Raw genomic sequence first — 23,138 nt, forward strand, 5'->3', positions numbered from 1 at the left:
TATATCTTGAAGGGTTGATTTCCTGTGACATATGGTTAAAATATACTGTCATGAATTTTGTTTGAGGTCGAAGCTCGACTAGTCGTTCGAAATTATTAATTACCATGGGATTCAGCACCTCACATCTTATTAGCAGGCGTGATGAAAGCTCCCAAAATCGATCTTTTAATGGAAGAACTCCCGCCAGAACTTCAAGACTCATTGTATGTGTCGAATGCATGCACCCTAAAGCAATTCGCAAACAACGATACTGAATTCGCTCCAGTTTGATAATATGAGAGTTTGCAGCGGAACGAAAGCAAACGCATCCATATTCCATCACTGAAAGTATCGTTGTCTGATACAATTTTATTAGATCTTCCGGATGAGCACCCCACCAAGATCCTGTTATTGTTCGAAGAAAATTTACTCTTTGTTGGCATTTTGTTATCAGAAACCTAATGTGTCCTCCCCACGTGCATTTGGAATCGAACCACACCCCGAGGTATTTAAAAGTTAAAACCTGTTGGATCATTCTTCCCATCATATGGAGCTGAAGCTGCGCGGGATCATGCTTTCTTGAAAAGACGACTAACTCTGTTTTCTCCGCAGATAATTCGATACCAAGATGAACAGCCCAATCGGACAAGTTATCTAAGGTATCTTGCAATGGTTTATGCAGATCAATAGCTTTGGGTCCAGTAACTGAAACCACGCCATCATCTGCCAATTGTCTTAGTGTACATGGGGTTACTAGACAGCTGTCAATGTCATTTACGTAAAAATTATAGAGGAGCGGACTGAGGCATGAGCCTTGCGGGAGACCCATGTAACTATTTCTGAGTGTTGCCAAATCGCCATGTGAAAAATGCATGTGTTTCTCTGACAAAAGGTTGTGCAAATAATTATTTATAACCGCTGGGAGTCCATTTTGGTGGAGCTTGTCTGAAAGAACATCAATGGAAACTGAATCAAATGCTCCTTTAATGTCTAAAAATACAGATGCCATTTGTTGCTTTTGAGCGAAGGCAATTTGGATGTCAGACGAAAGTAATGCAAGGCAATCATTCGTCCCTTTATTTCTACGGAAGCCAAACTGAGTATCTGACAACAAACCGTTCGTCTCGACCCAAGTGTCGAGACGTCGTAGAATAATTTTTTCGAACAATTTTCTGATGCAGGACAACATCGCAATGGGTCTATATGAGTTGTGATTGGAAGCTGGTTTCCCCGGTTTTTGAATGGCGATAACTTTCACTTGTCTCCAGTCAGGTGGAACAATATTTTGCTCAAGAAACTTGTTGAACAATTCCAACAAACGTCTTTTTGCGAGGTTGGGCAGATTCTTCACCAAGTTGAATTTAATTCTGTCCAACCCTGGAGCGTTATTGTTACAAGACAAGAGTGCTATAGAAAATTCCATCATTGAAAATGGGTTATTAATAAAACCATTATTTGGAGGAGATTCCCGTATAATGCTCTGCGTAGGAACAGAATCTGGGCAAACTTTCCTAGCAAAGTCAAATATCCATCGGTTCGAGTATTCATCACTCTCATTGCCCACGGTACGATTCCTCATTCGTCTGGCCGTGTTCCAAAGAGTGCTCATTGAGGTATCTCTTGACAAACCTTCGACAAAATGTCTCCAATAGCTACATTTTTTGGCTCGAAGTATGCTCTTGTACTTGGTTTCTAAAACCATAAGTTTTTCAAAATTCTGAGGAGTTCCTCCTCCCCGTTTTAGAAACGTCTTGCAAGCATTTTGTTTTGCGAGTTTAGCCTCTGAGCACTCTTTGTCCCACCAGGGGTTGGGAGGCCTTCTGTTAGTCGTTGGCCCAGGAAAGCGTTTAGTTTGGGATTGTTCTGCTGCCTCCAGAATCGAACAAATGAGGAAGTCATATTCTTCAAGTGGAGGGAGCTCTTCCATTGAATTCAAAATACTAGAGATACTACTTTGGTATTTAATCCAGTCGATATTTTTTGTCAAATCATATGGAATACTAGCGGAAGTAGCAATGCAATTGCTACTGCTAATTGAGATGATGATTGGTAAATGATCGCTACCGTGTAAATCAGGCAGTATTTTCCAGGTGCAATTTAGTCGAATTGATGTTGAGCAAAGAGATAGATCTAATGCACTTGGGCGTGCAGGAGGTCTTGGGATCCGTGTCATGCTACCCATATTTAATACCGTCATGCTAAAATTGTCACAAATGTTTTGTATTAAAGATGATCTGCTATCATTGTAAACGGAACCCCACATAATACCGTGCGAATTTAAATCCCCCAGAATCAATCGTGGTGCAGGAAGGGCTTCAACCATTTCATTAAGCTGTTGCTGTCCAACTTGTGCTTTTGGAGGAATATAAACCGAAGCTATGCAAATATCTTTGCCTTTAATGTTTATTTGGCAAGCAACAACTTCTATACTAAAAGTTGAAGGGATGTTTAATCTATAAAAGGAATAGCATTTCTTAATTCCCAAAAGCACTCCACCATACGGAGAGTCTCTATCGAGACGTATAATGTTAAAATCATTAAAATTTAAAGCTATGTTTGAAATAAGCCATGTTTCGCATAAAGCAAATACATCACATTTTTGACTATGCAATAATATTTTAAATGAATCAAGTTTTGGCATGATGCTTCGACAATTCCACTGCAGGACAGTGATTGTATCATTTGCGACGGGTGATAAATTATCCATCAAAAGATACAAAACCTGAGACAATTGGCCATTGAGCTGATAACTGCTTCAAAAAGGTTCTAGCTATTGGAAGGAATGCCATTATGAGGGTCTTTAAGGGTTCAGATATATTGAATGCTGAGAAAATCCATTCAACAATTTCCGAAAACTTCAGTAATCCTGTTGGTGGCTGTGAAATGGAGCCCACTGGATTATTATCTTTTTCTGTACTAGATCCTGGATTGGTTTGTGAATTTGACAAACCAGGAGGCACAGTCTTTGGTTTTGACTTTTTTTGTTTAACACGGGGATCTTTTTTTGAAGATGAAATTTTAGGTGTCTTTTTTGGTAATTTGGAGGAAGACTTCTTTCTCTTAACTGACCCTTGGGTAGTGATAAACGAATTACCTTCACTATTTTCGTCAGAGTCAGAGTCCTCTGGTTCCTCTAGATTTGAAACCCCGTTTTCGGTTTCCAAAGGGGGGACATCAATGACCGTTTTAAGCATTTCTGCATATGTGCGCTTAGACCGTGCTTTTAAAGAAAGCTTAATTTTGTCTTTGTGCACTTTAAATGCAGTGCATACTGAAATATCATCATGAGGACTATTCCCACAATAAATACATTTTTCAATTTCCTTGTTGCAATCATTATCTTTATGAGGCCCTTCACACTTAATACATTTTGGTTTATTACTACAGTAAGTAGCTGTGTGGCCGAATTTTTTGCAGTTCGTACAATTCATTACATTTGGAACAAAAAGCCGAACAGGGAGGCGAATTTTATCGACATAGACATGGGACGGCAACGCAGACCCGGCAAATGTCACTCGAAACGAGTCTGATGGGCGATAAACTTTTTTTTCCTCTTCATGAACTACTGAGTACAGTTGTTTGCACTCCAGTATTTTCACACCCTCAAGCATAGAGTTCTTGAAACGACCAACACCATGCTTGAGTAAATCATCTACCGAAAGACTCGCTTCGGTAACAACACCGTCAATTTCGACATCTTTGGAGGGTATGTAAACTTTATACTCTTTATTGAAATGTTCCGAAGAGACAATATCATTCGCGTGTTTCAAATTATTTACCACAACACGAATTTTATCGTTATTTACTTTTATGATCTCTTTGATTGAAGAGTATCGTGATGTCAAACCTTTATTAATTTGAAAAATGTTTAATGGCTTTGATATACGTCTAAAAAAGACTATCCAAGGCCCAGAAGAGCTCTCCTGATATTTTTTCGTTCGTGGGGGTATCGGATTCATGCTAGGATTTACGTCCATGGATTCATCCATTACATGAAAATTTTTAACTAAACTTTAAAATAAAATTTGAAACCAACACTACACAGTACTCAATCAAAAGGAAAAGAAAAAACTTCTACCTTGAAATTGTTGTCTATCTCCGTTGCACTGCCGTGTAGATCCTCGTTGCTCTAGATGTTCTTGTTGGATGCTGATTGTTGGATGTGATGCTACTGCTACCTGACATCCAGCACCACTCGAATTCCGATTTGCTTTCGTCTTCGCCAGCTGTAACCAGCGCAGGTCACCGGTGTATACCTGCGTGTTGTATGGCAGTGGAAAGACCGAGTTGTCTTGTCTCCTTCTTCCTTGTGCTCCGCACCGATATGCTTCTGCACCGAAGTGCCTTCGCACCGGTGTGCCTTTGCACTCTCCTGCTTCTATGTGCCTTTGCACTCTTCCTCTTCGATGTGCCTTTGCACTCTCCTGCTCAGCACTTGTGGCTGTATATTGCGGCCTGGGTAGAGTTTGGGAAACGCCCTTTGTTGTTTCCTTCACCAGCTTAGCCCAGCACTAGGGCTCTCTTATGCAGCACGATTTTACGTTTTAACGGCTGCTGCCAACAGGTCTCTACCTGTAGTTCAACCGTTGTCGTATTTAACGCGTGTAAACCAACCAGCGTTATTAAACTGTACGCTTCTATACACAACCTTCTCGGTTGAACGGCTATTACTGAATGATTTGAAATTGTATCAGAATGAATAAAATATAAACTATGTTTACTGTAAAATTGAGTTATATTTGACGCTCATATAGGGGAAAGGCGGGTAATAGTGCGCGGCACATATTAGTGCGCATCTCATTGCGAGCTTCTGTTCATGTTTATCACTGTTTTTTTTACAATAAACATTGAGATTTGGTCCTATTAACATCATTCGGCTGCATTTCACCTTCCCTGTTAATTTCATATCAATACAGCAGACGTAAATATAAAATCTATCATTCTCTTAGCGTTTTTGGGTCGCAGAAAATAAGCTTTATGTTGTTTATTTCTCATAGGATCACGTTTTTCTTGGTTTAGTAACAATTTTAGGCCAAAACGAAGTTATCGTCATTTTGTTTTATTTGTCGCGTCAAATTTCAAATTATAATGATAATTAGAAATCATAATATCATTTTTTTTTTTTTTCAAATAGTGCGCAAACTGCGTTCGATAATAATGCGCTTCGTGCAGTAATATGTACTACACAGCGATGCCAAATAGTAGTGATTATCAATATGCGGCACTGATTTAAAAACAATTACAGATTTCCGCAAGCGATCACAGACTGGCAATAAGCCTCTAAAAGTCTTTTATCATCTAGAGAAAAGATAATGATAAAGTATTTCGGACAGGGCGCTTGATAGTGCCGAGACCTTTCTTTTTTTCACAAAAAGTGATACCCAGGTATTACAGAAATTTATCTGAAAAATCTGTAAAAGACATATTAATCTGTGTATGTGGCAACCCTGCGCGCAGCCATATTGCTATAGTCTCGTCTACTACACCCAGAAAATTTAGCCAGTTCAAAATAACGGAACAGTTAATGGAACAGTTTCAATCGAAGAATTAATTAAAACAAACTAACCTATTAGGAAAGGACAAATATCTTGTTTAATTTTTTCATGAAACAATGTTCACATTTTTGAATCAGAGTTTCTGTTGTCACTATTTCAATAAAATTAATCGTTCTGGTAAGCCCAGATTTAGTTAGTTTTTTTTTCTCTCTGTGTACAAGTGCGAACGATGTTTATTGTTGTCACGAGAGAAGGTTTTGATTGGAGATATTTCGAGTAAAGTTTATTTTACGAAGAAAACATACAAATTTTGAGAAAGTGATTTTCGAAACAATATTTTTCATTATCTTTGAATAGTTACGACGACATTTGTTTTTTTTAAGATGGCTGAAAATGTGAAAAAAAGGGCACGGCGTGGAGTAAGGAGCATCTCGATCAAGCGATTCGCTCTATCACTAACGAGCCAAATTTGAAAATACGACAAGCTGCAAGACAATTTGGCATCCCCGAGTCAACGCTACGAAAACATTTAGTAAGGCCTACAGATTGGAGAGGAGTGATGGGACGTAAACCGATTTTTTCTAAGGAGGATGAAAGCGAGCTTTCGCAACGTATTCTCGCAATGGCTGAAATGTACTATGGGATCACTCCTTCGAAACTACGGAGCGTCGTATTTGAATTCGCAGAAAAAAAGGAAATTAAACACACTTTCAACAAATCCCTTCAAATAGCGGGAAAATCGTGGATCCGTTTATTTATGCGCAGACATCATCTCTCTGCAACAGCCTGAAGGAACAAGTTTGAATAGAATTGAAGCATTTAACAAGAAAGAAATTGATCAGTTTTTCTTCAATTTGCAATATGTTTACGCAAAATTTAACTTCAGCCCCCATCGACTGTACAACGTTGATGAAACGGGGATCACTACGATTCAAAGTAAATGTTCTCGTGTCTATGCAGAAAAAAGGAAAATGCGTGTTGGAGCGATGACATCAGGAGAAAGAGGACGCAACGTGACAGCAATATTTTGCATGAGCGCACTGGGTCATTTAATACCACCAATGATGATCTATCTCCGTACTCGAATGGACCCTAAATTGAAACACAATGGACCTGAAGAAGGCCTTTATAAATGCTCTAAAAATGGCTGGTCCAAAAACGAGCTTTTCTGCGAATGGCTAAAACATTTCATCAGGTACGTCAAACCAACAGCATATGATCCTGTTCTGTTAATCATGGACAGCCATTCGAGCCACGTATCCCTCACTGCTTACGAAATCTGTTAAAGTAACAATATAATAGTTGTCACTCTGCCGCCTCATACCTCTCATCTCACACAGCCTCTGGACGTCGCCTTTTTTGGTCCCTTCAAAAAAGCTCTGAGAGAAGAAATGGAAATGTACCTATCTTCTCACCCCTTCGAGAGAATCACCGAACATTTTTTGGTAGAATTCCTCAATAATGCATTTCAAGCAGTTGGCTGCATTGAAAAAGGTATCTCTGGATTCAAAGCCACAGGCATTTGGCCTTTGAACTTGAGAATTTTCGACCGTGAATTAACTGTAGCTAATCGAATGAACAAAGCCGCCGATGAAGTTAACATGTCTCTCGAATTGAAAGTCGACATAGAATCAATTACAGATGAAGCCTTCGGTGAAGCCACCGTAAACGCCCAACCAAGTCACACTGTCAAAGTTGAAATCCCTATTGACCAGACTAACGACAAAAACTCATCTTCAATTTTGCAGTCAATTTTATCAACGCCAAAAAAATGCAACAATTCCACAGGTGTCAAGAGAAAGTCTCGTCCGAAGATGCAGTCAGAAATTTTCACCCTAACCCCTAAAAAAGAAAAATTTGAGAACGCACTGAAAAAACGAAGGAAACAAGAAGAAAGATCTCAATAAAATAAAATCAAGAAGAAGTGGACTAAAAAAAAGTGCAAACGAAAAAAGATGAGTTCCCTACCAAGCGAGGAAGAGGAAGACCAAAAAAAGTACGCAAAGTAATACAAGAGGACGAAGAAGCGCAAGAAAAATAAAACGAGAAGGGAATTCAAAACTGGTTGGGAAAAATCTAATTTTTGTACTTTTGTATTGTTATAGCATTAGAGGAAACTTTCATTTTTTTATGTGCTAAAAATAAATTAACTTACTTTGAGTTTCTTTGACTTATTGAGCATTTCAATTTTGCATATAATGTTTCATTTATTGAAATTTACACTTTGTTTGAATGGTAAATTGCTCCGAGTTCGACTTGAGATGTACGGAAAATTTTTTGTGCGCATTATTATGCACCACCGCGCACTGTTACCTTACCCTTGCGCACTATTAGGAACAAAACATGACTATTTTGTGGCTTTCATGGTCGAAAACGAAATTATAATTGTAATCTTTCATTTGAGGTTATTGTAAAGAAAGGTTTGAAGTTTCCGTAGACGTGTTTACCATCTTGGAAAAAGTAATATATCATTTGTAATAATTAAAAAAGCTTAGGTGCGCACTAATCGCCACCTCTCCCCTATGTCGGTCTCAGAAGAGTAAATTTACAAATGTATGCACAACACACTCAATTCGGTCAACTATGTTTCCATTGAAATCTATGTGGAAAACAATGTGACATTCAAGTTTTACACTCATTTTATGTGTTAAGTGTATGTTTTCATGAATTTCATGTGTTCTACAGGTAGTGACAGTTCAAATGTTCTGCACATGATGCTAGCGTGCAAATTATGTTCAGTATAGTCGACGCTTATTAACCAAGGGTCAATAAAATTACATTATTACTAATGTCGTTTTCGTTTTTAAATTGCACTACACTGGTGTAGCGAAAGCTGCACTGAAACCGTTCGTTTTTACCAATTGCACTACACCAGTGCTACACTTTTTCTGCACCGATGCCACTGGTGTAGCACTCATCAAAAGTTTGGTGTAGCTCTGTGCAATGGAATCGTCTATTGTAGTCAATGGTTACTGTTCATGTTTTCGTCATTTTTGTTCATTTATTAATACCTCAGTGTAGCACTGCACCGGTGTAGTGCAAATTAAAAACGAAAACGCCATAAGTCAACTGGTTTACGATTACTGACCCAATATTTTTCAACTGATTGTATGAGACATTGTAATCTTGAGTTTATCTTTGCTTGAGGTCTTCAATTGTTTCTGGATGGTTGGCATAACATTTAAAAACTTTGAATGCAAAAATCGGATAAATACATTTGTTTTAGAAGAACCGGTTAAGTTTTTGTCCGGTTTTTGCATTCAAAGTTATTTTGTCCGGTTCTTGCAGAAAAGATGTTTTTAAACGATTCTTGCATTGCAAAATCCATGTCCGGTTTTTGCTCTCAACGTTTTTAACCGATTTTTGCATTCAAAAACACTTAAACGGGTTATCCAAACTAAGTTTCACTTATCCGATTTTTGCTTTCAGCCGTTCAATTGCACTACACCAGTGCTACACTTTTTCTGCACCGGTATCACTGGTGTAGCACTCATCAAAAGTTCTGTGTAGCTCTGTGCAATGGAATCGTTTAATGTAGTCAAGGGTTACGGTTTATATTTTCATAATTTTTGTTCGTTTATTCAGGCCATGGTGTAGCACTGCACCGGTGTAGTGCAGTTTAAAAACGAAAACGGCATTAGATTCAGGTCTTATGGGGTAAAATGTGCAAAAAATTGTGAAAATAAATGCACCAACTTTTCTCGAAGATGGCTAAACCGGTTTTCACAAACTTATAATCAAATGAAAGCTCTTATGGTCCGATTAAAAATTCCTCCTCAATTCGCGTGACCAATTTTCACAAACTTTGATTCAAATGAATGGTCTTAATTACAAAACTTCTGAATTTCATTTGGATACCATCACTTAGAGGGGCGAAACAAAAAAACGAAAACCAAATTTCTGAACTAGCTCCAAAACTACTCCATTCGATAGTCATTATCAGTAGATGGCCAAACAAACTGATTTCGGCTATCCTGGTTCCCAGTTTCCGATTCCGGAGGCACAGGAAATAGTGGTTATATTATGTGTGCATGTGTGTATATAACATTTTTTTTGCACTAAATTTACTCGGAGATGCCTGAACAGATTTTCACAAACTTAGATTCAAATAAAAGATCTTGTGATCCCATTCAAAATTCCTGAATATTATTTGGATCCGACTTTCGGTTCCGGAACTATGTGGTAAAATGTGCAAAAAATGAAAATATGTGTACTAACTTTTCTCGAAAAAGGTTAAACCGATTTTCACGAAATTAGATTTAAATAATAGGTGTTCCTTAAAACATTTTGATTTTCATGAGTGTTATCTTTTTCTGAGAAAGTAACAATATAAGAGCAAATTCAGCAGCTGGCAGTTTTATAAAGACTGTCCCAGAAAGTATGGACGCAACCAAAAACCGCTGCCATTTCGCAATGGCTCAGAATCTGTCAATTTTTATGGTTGCGTCCTGTTGTTTACTCTCTTCTCTAACCACTTGTGCAGTTGTTTATTCGTTTTCATTAGTTTGTTTCGAATTGCGTGGACTTTCAGCAGAACAATGTCTAAAAATTGTGTACAAATGGTGCACAGAACGCGGACTGTCACTGAGAAAGGTAGCAAAAATAGAAGGAGTAAGAAGAAAAGCCGTGCGAAATGCAATCAGGAGGTTCGGTGAGGATAACCTCTTTGAGGATAAACCGAAAACGGGTCGAAAAAAAGGTCCTGCTAACCCTCAGTTGGATAAACGTATACTGAAGGCGTTCGAGCAAAAGAAGGAGGTTTCTGTTCGGGATGTGGCCAAAAAAGTGGGCCCAACAACTTCGACCAATTGAGGAATTTTGGGCATTAACGGAGGCACACCTTAGGAAACATGTCTCGGCAGCCGAAACCATTCAACAGTTCGAAAAAGATTGGAAAAAAGTGTCAAAACTGGTCGCCAAGAAGTCTGTACGGAATTTAATGAGGAACGTTCGCAAGAAGGTACGCCAGTTAGTCTACAATGGCTAAGTAGCAAATGTTGAGAATAATATTCTGTTGTTGTAGTCTAATATTATCAGTATATCGAATAAAATTTGAATATCTAACACTTGTGAATTATTTACAGCGGAATCAAAGTGCGTCCATACTTTTTGGGACAGTCTTTATGGGCGATCTATAGGGTAAAGTGTTATAATATGCCCTCCTTAAGAAAACATTGAGATACTTTTAAATGTACTGATATATTCTCTTCGAGAATGTATGTATTTCTTTGCAATGCGTTTAAGGAACATAATTTTTAATGATTTTGGTAGAAGTGATAAGAATTGATTGATGCAAAACACATTTTCCAAAACCGACCACTGGTGAGAGTTCCTGGCCCCTCCCGAAATCGGAAACAGAAACGAAAAAAAGTTTATAAAATATAATGGGGCTCTTGGTCCTGTAGATTACATCGTGAGATACAGGTTGTGAGAGTTACCTGATGATCAAAACTCCACACCGATAAAGCACGCTGCGGCTCAAAATCATATCAAATTTGGCAATAATAAAAATACATAAAATATATAAAATCGTAGTTAAGCTTTTGAAGCTATATAACATACGTTACGAAGACTGAGTCAACGCCTGAGTAATGGTGCTATGGAAAAAAATGTTTATAGTTCCGATAATATAGGTTTTAACCTTAAGGTCATTCGCCTCTTCGGGCTAGAAAATGTTTCTGACAATATGTGCTGGGTTGGAAATCGAACCTAGGTGGGTTGCGTGAATGGTAACGACTTATTCATCACGCTATACTAGTCCCCATGGGAAGCGTTACGTTATGTTAAAGAAGCTAGAAAGCGCTGAATACGATAATTTGCTTAAATTAAGGGTTTCAAATCATATGAGTTATTTTGTGGAAATCATGAATTTTAAAAACGTTAAAAGCATTAGATTCCGTTGTTACGATGCGTTGCTTTTAAGGAAGTTATAGGAGTTACGAAGTGTTATATACATCGCTCTTTTGTAAATTATAGTTGTTACGAAGCAGTACATGCGTCACTTTTTTGTAAGTTATTGGCATTACGAAGCGTTACATGCCTTACTTTTACGTAAGTTCTAGGTGTTACGAGGCGTTAACTGCGTTACTTTTTTGTAAGTTATAGGCGTAACGAAGCGGTACATACATACCATAATTTTTGTTGAGGGAGGGGAACGCGCCATTTGAGCCAATTTGTTCTGATTCCTGATTCAACAGACTTCGCAGCCGATTCTTAGTGTACAGAATCATTGCATGATTCTGACACTAAGAACCCTTCCAGGTCGGGGCTCGAACATACGACAACTGGCTTGTAAGACTAGCGTCGTTACGTGCATTACTATTTTATCAGTTACAGGTGTTGCGAAGTGTTACATGCGTTGCTTTTTTTGTAAGCTATAGGTCGTGACATGCGTAATTATTTTGTAAGTGTTAGGTGTTACAAAATGTTACATGTGTTACATTTTTTTAAAGGTACGAGCGTTACGAGGTGTTACATACATGACTCTTTTGAAGGTTTTGTGTGTTACGATGCGTTATATGTGTTACTTTTTGTAAGTTATAGGTGTTAAAAAGCGTCTTGGCATCGCAATTTCAACATATTTAAGAGCCACTTATTTGCAAAATCTACTGGAAATGTCAAAATTATGAAATGATTCAGCAACGACATGGAATACACTGATAAAAATTAGCACGATGACATAAGTTATCGGAACGAAAACTTTAATCTAATTAAAAAAAAAGAACATGAATATTATTCAATTGAAATAGTTGTTCTATTCTGAACCATGAAGGAATCGTTAGTTTTTTTTATGATATTTTTATTCAGGCCTATTTGCGTACTAGCTTTACGTGGCCGAATGAGCCGATTTTTTAAATAATAAATTTTTTGAAGTGGATTGCGTTGTCACTCTTTTTCTAGGAGGAGAAGAGCTTCCATTTCCCTCCTGCGAGGGTTGAGGGGCACTTTGTTCGTGGCTCGTCTCGTCATCCATTGCCTCATTGGTTGTATTGTTGTTGGTGTCCGTCTTCGTTTCGTTTTCCTTGTTGTTCGTAGTCTTGAGCTCGTTGCTAGTTGCTTTAGATGCGCCTTGTTGTACATTGGTTGCAGTTGCTGGTTGGTTTGATGGTGAAACATGAGTACTGCGCTCACTAGTTTTCGTTGTTGAACGGTTGACCTTGTCTTTGGTTGAAGATGTCGTTTTCGCAGTTTCAGTGCAAGGTTTACCGTAGTGTGCAGGTTGTTCACAAAACTGGCATGTAACCAGCTGATTCTCATAGGTAATCAACGTTTTACACGGACGTGTCCCACCTTGATCACAAATGATGTAAGATGGAATTGCCTTACGTAGTTGCATACGCACAACTCGCACACCATTCCGGATGCCGGGGAAAAAAATCCGCCATACTTCCCTTTCGATGGAAAGGATTTCACCGTACTGCGACATATTCTCCCGAACGTACTGATCGGTGGCCTGCTGGGGGATGTCATGCACGCGTACTTCTATGGCATTGTCCACCATGTGCACAGGGATTTTGTATTTAATGTTATCACACTCAACGCTGTGCACTTCGTTGTTAACCGAAGCGAATGCAATTGCATCGCTTTCACGTTCAAACATGATGTACACACAGTTAGACGCCTTGTTGAATTGAATCTCACTTACATTATTAGCGTCTAGATGCATTCGTTCTTTAAGTAAGATTTCAATTTCATTTGCTGCTGGTCTAACTTTGCAACGCTTGAAATCTATGCAAATTGAATTTGGTCTTGTAGGCCAAGTTTCAGGCTTTGTTAAATCGTATTTGACCATTCCGTACACTCTATTGGTTACTGGCGTATTGTCTTTGTTTCTGTTGTTTCGACCGTAAACGATTTTCGACTGCGTCGGGTGAGATGCGAGCACGAACTGGAATCGTTAGTTCTTTTCTTGATATGTGAGTACATTGAGTCTATTGTTGTTTCACATGATTCAATATTTTAAATGTTACCGACGACCACGTACCCAGATAAAACCACATAAAATGGAGGATGAAACCGGGTAAAATAAATGACAATAGTAATAATACAGAATTTCAGACCACTATTTCCGGAACCTGGAACCAAAGCCCGAGGGGGACGACACTAGAAAACTGCACTTCGCTTCGATTAGGCTTTTTCACGCTGCATACGATTATGCACACGATTCGATCGTCTTTTCTTGGATTTTTGCTGGTTAACAACATAATCATGGAGATATGATGTATCGTAATAGGCCATGAAACCTGAAAGTTATAAATGTCACATGAAGATGCCAGATGCAGACAGTTCGGAGAGTTGTGAACTATCGTCCTGTAAAATCAGTTTTGTTATATTCTGGTGCATAGCTAACCCACACACCGAGAGCGTATGCTCCGGATTATCTGCCATATCCTGTCGGAATGTTGGCCATTCTCGTTTAATATTTGTGTCATTTTCCACAGTTTCTATATTCAACTCGAACCAAAAATTATTCCGAATTTCATCTACATCGTACACTGTGTGGTTTCTCTTGTAGAGACGTTCCATTGTCTGATTTTTTTTTAACGTCTGCAAACCTTCAAAATATGCTAGAAGGGAAATCGTGAAGTAAATAAGTATGTAGTTTGCTGTTAATCTGTATTAAAGTAAAAAAAAATGAATTGTTATCCTTTCTATAAGATTTTCAATAACATATTAAACACAGCTTTATTCAGTTTTGGCTTCAGTATTAATGAAAAACGTTTCTAAACATAAAAATTGCAAGTCTTAGCATCTAACAAAATATAAAACCAGTTTAATATCACAGACAGAGATATCTTTGGGTAAACCTTCAAAGGGCTACAATAAATTGAAATATATTCCATCTTCATGCTCCCAGCTACTAAGAGAAAAAATTTTCAATGTTGTTTAACCCTAATTTCATTTTACCAATCTGCTGACGAATCAATGTTGACACTCAGTGAATGTCAAGACTAATAACAGAAACTTTTTAAGAGATCATATGTTCTTTGACTTTCTTTTACACGGTTAGAAACGCTTTCAAACGGATCGATCTAGATGTTAGGATAGATGTAGTTTTTTTCGCTTTCCATTGACTTTTTGTATTTTATTTGAAAAAACCAGATCTGTCGTCCCCCTCGCCAAAGCCTACTAATATGACCTATACTGCCCATACTTGCATATCAGTCCCATATGGAAAATCTAGAAAAAGACGATCAAAATTTTGTTTCCGATTTTTTTAATTTATTGTGCTAAGTCATGATATTATTACATGAAATATTGGTAATACAACTTTGCCGTTCCAATATTGCAACAAATAAATTTATTGAAATTTGCACTGAATTGAACTGGCATGCGGGTACTTTGCATATGGGACAGACATGAGTTGATATTTTTTTTCACATTTTACTAAACAAACCCGCAACTTTTATTGCTATTACTGAAAGTATATTGAGGCTATATTCCATTCTTCAAGCTAACTCAAAATTGGCTAAAATCGATATGGGACTGATATGCGAGTATGGGCAGTATATGATACAGCTACAAATTTGATTTGAAAATTCCATAATGACAGTTCCAGTGGGATAGATCAAAGTGTCTGTTAAAAAGGCTGGTAAAAGGCACACCGAGAATTAGGTGCATAAGTAATCTTCAGTAACAATTTTTTTATCTGAGGGCCACTCCCGGACCGAAATCCTGGGTACGGGCCTGGACGGTGATATTTGTTGATTGAAGGAAAAGTACAAAAAGCAGATTTCTATGACTTTCAACGCAGCTCTATACTCAAACTTTTGACATAACGTTGCTGGTCTGCAGTGAAACTCTTGGGTATGCCTTTCGGCTGCTGTTGACTGCTTCGACGACCTTCACTCGAAAGATGATCTTCGGCTGACTCGTTCCCAAGGTACAAATATCGAATAACATACCGGGAAACCGCCTAAGGATTACCATTGTAAAACGTCGGCCAATTACATCGATACGGTCACCTTAACTTTTGATCCCGTTCGCCAAGCGCCACCTGAAACGCGATCGGCTGCAAAGGATTTGATGTTGTGTTGCCTACCAAAGTGGAGAGAGAGAGAAAGAAAAAAAAAACGATCGCTCGCGGATCAATCGCGGTGTAAGAGGCAGAAGCGGACAAAAAACGAAAAGCTAATTGGAAACCGATACCGGCATCTAGAAAGAATGCCCTAAAGAAAATTCACCGCGGTAGCAGGCAGTCAGGTACCTCGCAAGCCTCCTACGCTTTTCTTGATTGGCATGCTATTTTTTTGGTACTGTCTCTAAATCGATACGAGAAAAAAAATACGGTGCCGGTCGGGATTGAACGGAAAAAAGGGACCAAAAGACAGACCTACCTTCACCAACCGGATAGGCGGAGCCAACCGGTTTCATCCACGTGAGAGAGGGTCCCGCTTAGGGTCAATCCAGTGCGTCGATCGACGATGATAGAAGATCATCTCACTCTCTTGATGTTGTGTTCGCTCAGCAAAGTGTTGCTTCGACGGTTATCTCGTTCCTGCTACCAGAAGATAGATAAGTCGGGATAGGTCCTGCTCGCACGTTTGTCTCGGTGCTCTTGGTCCGGTGAGATTCACCTGTTGCATCTTGGATCGATGGTCTTGGATTGTGGAATCTTCGGAGGTTCTGAATGTTTTCGATCGAGATCGAATCTGCTGTTCGATTCAGTTGATTACGAAAGCTCAACCCAATTAGACGCGTTTTTTTTCGCCCTCGGTAGTGAGAAGTTTGCTTGCATTTCTTTGAACCGAAACACAGTAAGTGAGTGGAGAGTTTGCCTGGACTCCAGTTGCACAATAGGATTGTTGTTGGATGAAACATGAAATCAAGTTTAGAGCTGTGAATTGAGATTTAATGACAGTTAATTGTTCGGCTATTGAAGAGTAAAAAAAAAAATCCTTTCGCTGTCCGCGACAGTTCGATCGGGAGGAATCTGATAATTGGATAAGTGACTTTCAAGGGCTCGGAAATGAGTTCAGCGTATTTGCAGTACAATCCGTCAGTGATGTACGGAGGGGGAGGCATGGAGTCGTCCTATAATCACTACGGAATGACAGCCAGTTCGCAGTGCTACGGGTACGCAACGGATGGGGCTTCCTCGGAAGGTTACCACAGTCCAGGACCGGAGCTGAGTCCAGAATCCTACTATGCATCCCCCGACGAAAGTAGTCCGGCTAGTTACAATTACGGCTACAATGGATCTGCCTCAACGACTAACGGTTTCGTTGATCCGTACTACAGTTATACGAGCAACAATTTCAAAACGGCAAGTCCAACAATCCCAAAGTTGATCCCGGATAGTTTTGCCACGATTAACAGTAACCTCGCGAGGTACTCCACCGATTCCAAGTCGGACAAGGTACCCTGCTTCGAACGGATCTACAGTCCTTATCCGATACCATCGAGAAGCCTGGCACCTACCACGTTGCAGTCCAGTTCACCGACCCCGAGCATTCTCAGCACCAGTAGCAGTAGTGGATCGTTTTGTCCTTCGTCGATTGCGGGTGGATGCCTCCAGCCGGAGGTTGTGAAAAAACGCCGTCTGGCTGCGAATGCACGCGAGCGAAGGCGCATGAACAGCCTGAACGATGCCTTCGATCGCCTCCGGGATGTGGTTCCTTCGCTGGGCAACGATCGGAAGCTATCCAAATTCGAAACGCTACAGATGGCTCAGACGTACATTGCCGCACTGAACGAGCTTCTGTCGAGGAACTGATGCAGACTAGGAGCACGATTGTGATAAGAGATAAGAATGGACATTTCGGGATCAACCGATCATTGTACATATTCATTCACACAACCGCAGGCATGTTGCTTAACTTATTGTTTTTGTTTTGGCTTTCAAACCCTTCAAACTGGTTGAACTAGGAATAGATGCAATTTGCAATTATTGTAAATACTACAAACAAGCGTGAACAAGCGTCTTGCGTATATTTTTCGTGTGCTAGCAGACCAATTATTAGATTTGTACTACTTAGTTAAGGTCACGTCTCGTAATGTAAGAGCATCGTCGTTCGTTTGAACTGTTTGCAAGTTCCTCACCATTTTTTTTTTGTTTTCGCCTACCTTGTACCGAGTATTTTACGCCGAAAAAGAAGAACGAAAAAAAAGGCGCCTAAACACTGTCTAAATGTTTTGTTCGATAAACATGTAAATAATATTTTAACGAACTCCGGCAGCCTCCTCCGGCTGAATCGACTGATGACTGGGCCCCGAAGTGACGATTATTGGCCAATTATCGAATTACCCGACCCTGCTTTCGACCGCGTCCGCCGTTCGCGTCGAGTTGCTGTCAGGCCCACGAAAGCCTACAGGTCCGGCCCAGTCCAGTCCAGTCCACGAAAGTCGTGTGCGAGGAAGGTCCCCGGTGTGTTCGCGCGCGCTGCACTGGAAAAATGTGGACTGATTCGATTAGGTTTAAATTATATACGATGGGGTAAACCGGGGAAAAAATATTTAATCGCCCGAGAAATGTTTGTTAGAAGTAATAAGAGCGAAAAAAAAAACACTTAGTACTCAGGAGACGAAAGAATTGTGGCGTCAATTGTAACGATTTAGATGATATGTACACGTCAGAAAAAGAGAAAAATAGTGCTAATACGAGTAATCAACATGATTTTGCAATTCTGGACGATAGGTGAGAAGAAATTAAAACTCCAAAAATACATTTATTATTACATAATTCAGTCATTTTAATGCATTAGTTTTATTATTTTATTACGAATCGAATCCGAAGGCCATCACGCGTTCAAGCGGCTATCATATGTGCATGGCTAATGTCAGAGACATTGCTGGACGACGTGAATACGACGCAGATCAAGATATTTGAGGTCAATTACTTATCACTCTCCCACATAGTAGGCTCTGAAATGAAACCCATAGCACAGTGGTTCAAAAGCGCAATTTCACGCGCTTAATTGACAACTCATAGAATCGTGGCTCAGAATGATAGACGCCATCTTTTGGCAAATTTTATTTATATGATCAATCCCCCTAAAAGTGAGATAAAAATTTTATTTTAGCTCAGGGCCAACAGAGGTATTTTTCCCGTAACTTGAGTGTAATTCATAATATAATGTATTTTCTGAAAAGGGTGTCAAAAAACCAGTTTTTGTAAGAAAACATATATATTTTCAATTTATAATTTTTTTTATGTTATACAAAGTTTTTCATCTTTAAAAACTACACAACTTTCTCAAACATACTATGCTGCTATCATTTCAGTTTAATGAAATAGAGCAATTTTTCATGTTTGTGTTTATAAAATTCTAACTTGCCTATTATCAAAAGGCGCAGGAAGGTGCAGATAAGACTACTTACATAACAGTTCGGCTGAAAAGTTCGTATCGTTTAATAGAAACACACATTTTTTTGCCAAAATTCGTTTTTATTATTCAACATAATTGCCATCAGAGGTGATACAGCGATTATAGCGATCTTCCAACTTTTCGATACCATTTTTGTAGTACGATTTGTCCTTTGCCTCAAAATAGGCCTCAGTTTCAGCGATTACCTCTTCAGTGCTTCTAAATTTTTTACCAGCGAGCATTCTCTTGAGGTCTGAGAACAGGAAAAAGTCACTGCGGGCCAAATCTGGAGAATACGGTGGATGAGGGAGCAATTCGAAGCCCAATTCGTTCAATTTCAGCATGGTTTTCATCGACTTGTGACACGGTGCATTGTCTTGATGAAACAAAACTTTTTTCTTCTTCAAATGAGGCCGTTTTTTTGAAATTTCGTCCTTCAAACGCTCTAATAACGCTATATAATAGTCACTGTTGATGGTTTTTCCCTTTTCAAGGTAGTCGATGAAAATTATACCATACGAATCCCAAAATACAGACGCCATAACCTTACCGGCCGATTGTTGAGTCTTTCCACGCTTTGGGTTCGGTTCATCGCGTGCAGTCCACTCAGCTGACTGTCGATTGGACTCCGGAGAGAACTGATGGAGCCATGTTTCGTCCTTTGTTATATATCGACGAAAAAAATCGGTTTTATTTCGATATAACAGCTCCAAACACTGCTCAAAATCATCAATTCGTTGTTGTTTTTGATCGATTGTGAGCTCACGCGGCACCCATTTTGCACAAAGCTTTCTCATATCCAAATATTCGTGAATAATATGTCCAACACGTTCCTTTGATATCTTTAGGGTGTCAGCTATCTCGATCAACTTCACTTTACGGTCATTGAAAATCATTTCGTGAATTTTTTTCACGTTTTCATCGGTAACAGCCTCTTTTGGACGTCCACTGAGTTCGACGTCTTCGGTGCTCATATGATCAGTACGAAATTTTGCAAACCACTTACGAATTGTTGCTTCGCCCGGTGCAGAGTCTGGATAACACTCATCAAGCCATTTTTTAGTATCGGCGGCACTTTTTTTCATCAAAAAGTAGTGTTTCATCAACACACGAAATTCCTTTTTTTTCCATTTTTGTCACAATAACGACAGTAGCTTCACTCAAAATGCAATATCTCACAAACTAATAATCAGACAGCTGTCAAATTTATACACGTATCTTTTGAAGGTTGGTACTAACTGAAAATGGTATGGATTTAATTCTAGTGGCGCCCTCTCATACAGGGTGATTTTTTAAGAGCTTGAGAACTTTTTTAAACAATAAAACGCATAAAATTTGCAAAATCTCATCGGTTCTTTATTTTAAACGTTAGATTGGTACATGACATTTACTTTTTGAAGATAATTTCATTTAAATGTTGACCGCGGCTGCGTCTTAGGTGGTCCATTCGGAAAGTCCAATTTTGGGCAACTTTTTCGAGCATTTCGGCCGGAATAGCCCGAATTTCTTCGGAAATGTTGTCTTCCAAAGCTGGAATAGTTACTGGCTTATTTCTGTAGACTTTAGACTTGACGTAGCCCCACAAAAAATAGTCTAAAGGCGTCAAATCGCATGATCTTGGTGGCCAACTTACCGGTCCATTTCTTGAGATGAATTGTTCTCCGAAGTTTTCCCTCAAAATGGCCATAGAATCGCGAGCTGTGTGGCATGTAGCGCCATCTTGTTGAAACCACATGTCAACCAAGTTCAGTTCTTCCATTTTTGGCAACAAAAAGTTTGTTAGCATCGAACGATAGCGATCGCCATTCACTGTAACGTTGCGTCCAACAGCATCTTTGAAAAAATACGGTCCAATGATTCCACCAGCGTACAAACCACACCAAACAGTGCATTTTTCGGGATGCATGGGCAGTTCTTGAACGGCTTCTGGTTGCTCTTCACTCCAAATGCGGCAATTTTGCTTATTTACGTAGCCATTCAACCAGAAATGAGCCTCATCGCTGAACAAAATTTGTCGATAAAAAAGCGGATTTTCTGCCAACTTTTCTAGGGCCCATTCACTGATTTGCAAGCGTTGCTCGTTAGTAAGTCTATTCATGATGAAATGTCAGAGCATACTGAGCAAATAATAATGCATGAAAATCATAACCTCAAAAAATCTGAGCAAATACTAATGCATGAAAATCCTAACCTCAAAAAAATCACCTTTTATATATATATACGAACTTTTCACCCGATCTGTTATTAAACTACTTCAAAAGAGTTTTCATACCGTGGTTGAATAACTCGTCTGCGATAGTCTGCAGGCGAGATATGTTCTTTTCAAATATCCTTGTCCTTGACATTTGCAATAATAAGGTTCATTGTAAATCAGATCAGATTTTAGTATATATTCGTTACCATGGAAACTCTCACTATAAAAGGTTTTTATGGACATCGAAGTCTACAAATAGACAAGTTTAAATGTTTTTTGAAAGTAACTGGCCGACGTTTTTGAAAGTGAGATAAGAAGCCACGACTTTGAAAAAAGGCAATCATCGTGTCGAATTACGTTATGTATTTTTTGGTAAGTTTTTTTCTATAGAAAAGCTCTCCGGATAGATATCCTCTAATCATCAAGTAAAGTGGAGATCGATAAACGCTTGCTATATTGTACTGTTCATAATGATTAAGAAGTTACTTTTATACAGATGTCGGGAGTATTTTACACGCGAGCAATCCAGATCATATACGAATCGGGATCCCATGAATTGGTAATTAGTTTCATTGGGTTCTTTGGTTACAAATAATCGTGAATGGCCAAAACAGTCCAAGAAGAATCTGTCGAACGATGCTAAGAGTCTTTTAGCTGGTTAAGAACATTACCAGCTATCATAAAATAAATACAAATAACTAAAAAATGAGTTTTGATCAAGTTTTTCTCTACCAGAAGATGACATAATTTAATTCGATTTGATGATTGCTTTTTTTCAAAGTCGTGACAAAACAGTTACTAAACTATTCAATTTATAGACTTCAATGTGCAAAAAAAAAATCATATTTTGTGGCAAGTACCATAGTAATGAATATATACTGAAATCAGATCTGACATGAAGTGAACTTATCGTTGCAAATGTCAAGGACAAGGATATTTGAAAAGAACATATCTCGCCTGCAGACGATCGCAGACGAGTAATTCAACCACGGTATGGAAGCTCCTTTGGAGTAGCTTAATATGTAAGTAGTCTCATCTGCACCTCTCTGCGCTTTCTGATGATAGACAAGTTGAAGTTGTGTCAAAAAAAAACATAAAAAATGGCTCTATTTCATTCAACTGAAATGATAGCAGCATAGTATGTTTAAGAAAGTTGTGTAGTTTTTTAAGATGAAAAACTTTGTATAACATGAAAAACTCATATAAATTGAAAATATATGTGTTTTCTTACAAAAACTGGTTTTAGGACCCCCTATCAGAAAATACATTATATCATGAATTACACTCAAATTACGGGAGTAGTACCTTCAGCAAATTTGTTTGAAATAATGTTGGCCCTGAACTAAAATAAAATTTTTATCTCACTTTTAGGGGGATTATTCAAGTAAATAAAATTTGCCAAAATATGGCGTCTATCATTCTAAGCAACTTTGCTGAAGATAATGTTTCTCAAAAACCACGTTCCTATGAGTTATCAATTAGGAGCGTGAAATTGCGCTTTTGAACCACTGTGCACAGTAAAGAAAGACGTGCTCATGTCAAAAAGTTCGCACACTACCATTTTCTTACAGATATTCCAGCAAAGTATCAATTGTGTCGGATACACGGAGAATTAATTTTGGGTACTATTTTTTGAACTAAACCTTTTTTGAAACAACTAAAATTAAGGAATGCATTTCGCTGAAAAATTTTTAATTTTGAATTACTGTCATTTGCTCTTGAAGAAAGACAAGAGAAAAAGTAATTATTTTTTATATCAACCACTTTATCAGTTGAAAATTTGAAGTATTCTATCATCTTGTTTATTCGAGAAATTGCGCAGAAGGTTTCTTATAGTAAATAAAAAAAATATTGATTTAGTGTCAGCCTGTAGTGTGCTTGCTTGAATTTGCCATAATTTGAATATATTACATACCTTACCTTACCTAACAGCTATAGGCCTGGGGTGTCCTTTGCTGTATCAAGCATAATTCGGTCCATGGCTGCTCGTCGCCAGCCACTCAAGGCACGGACGCTTCTGAGATCACCCTCCACTTGATCGATCCACCTTGCTCGCTGCGCTCCTCTTCTTCTTGTACCAGTCGGATTAGATTCAAAAACCATTTTCACTGGGCTGTCTTCCGACATCCTGATGACATGCCCAGCCCATCGTAGACGTCCGCT

General features: G+C 38.7%; 1 protein-coding gene across 1 annotated transcript; it reads left to right on the forward strand.

Annotated features, from left to right (window-relative positions):
- The first annotated feature begins 16,443 nt into the window (after positions 1–16,443).
- Positions 16,444–17,190, forward strand: LOC131427194 (protein atonal-like). Its single transcript, XM_058590175.1, has one exon. The coding sequence runs from the start codon at positions 16,444–16,446 to the stop codon at positions 17,188–17,190; it is 747 nt and encodes a 248-aa protein (XP_058446158.1).
- The last annotated feature ends 5,948 nt before the right edge of the window (positions 17,191–23,138 follow it).

Source organism: Malaya genurostris, chromosome 2, assembly GCF_030247185.1.
Source record: "Malaya genurostris strain Urasoe2022 chromosome 2, Malgen_1.1, whole genome shotgun sequence".
Lineage (NCBI taxonomy): Eukaryota > Metazoa > Arthropoda > Insecta > Diptera > Culicidae > Malaya > Malaya genurostris.

Excerpts from the sequence above, each read along its gene's own strand:
- LOC131427194 (XM_058590175.1), top strand. The coding sequence starts at position 16,444 with ATGAGTTCAGCGTATTTGCAGTACAATCCGTCAGTGATGTACGGAGGG.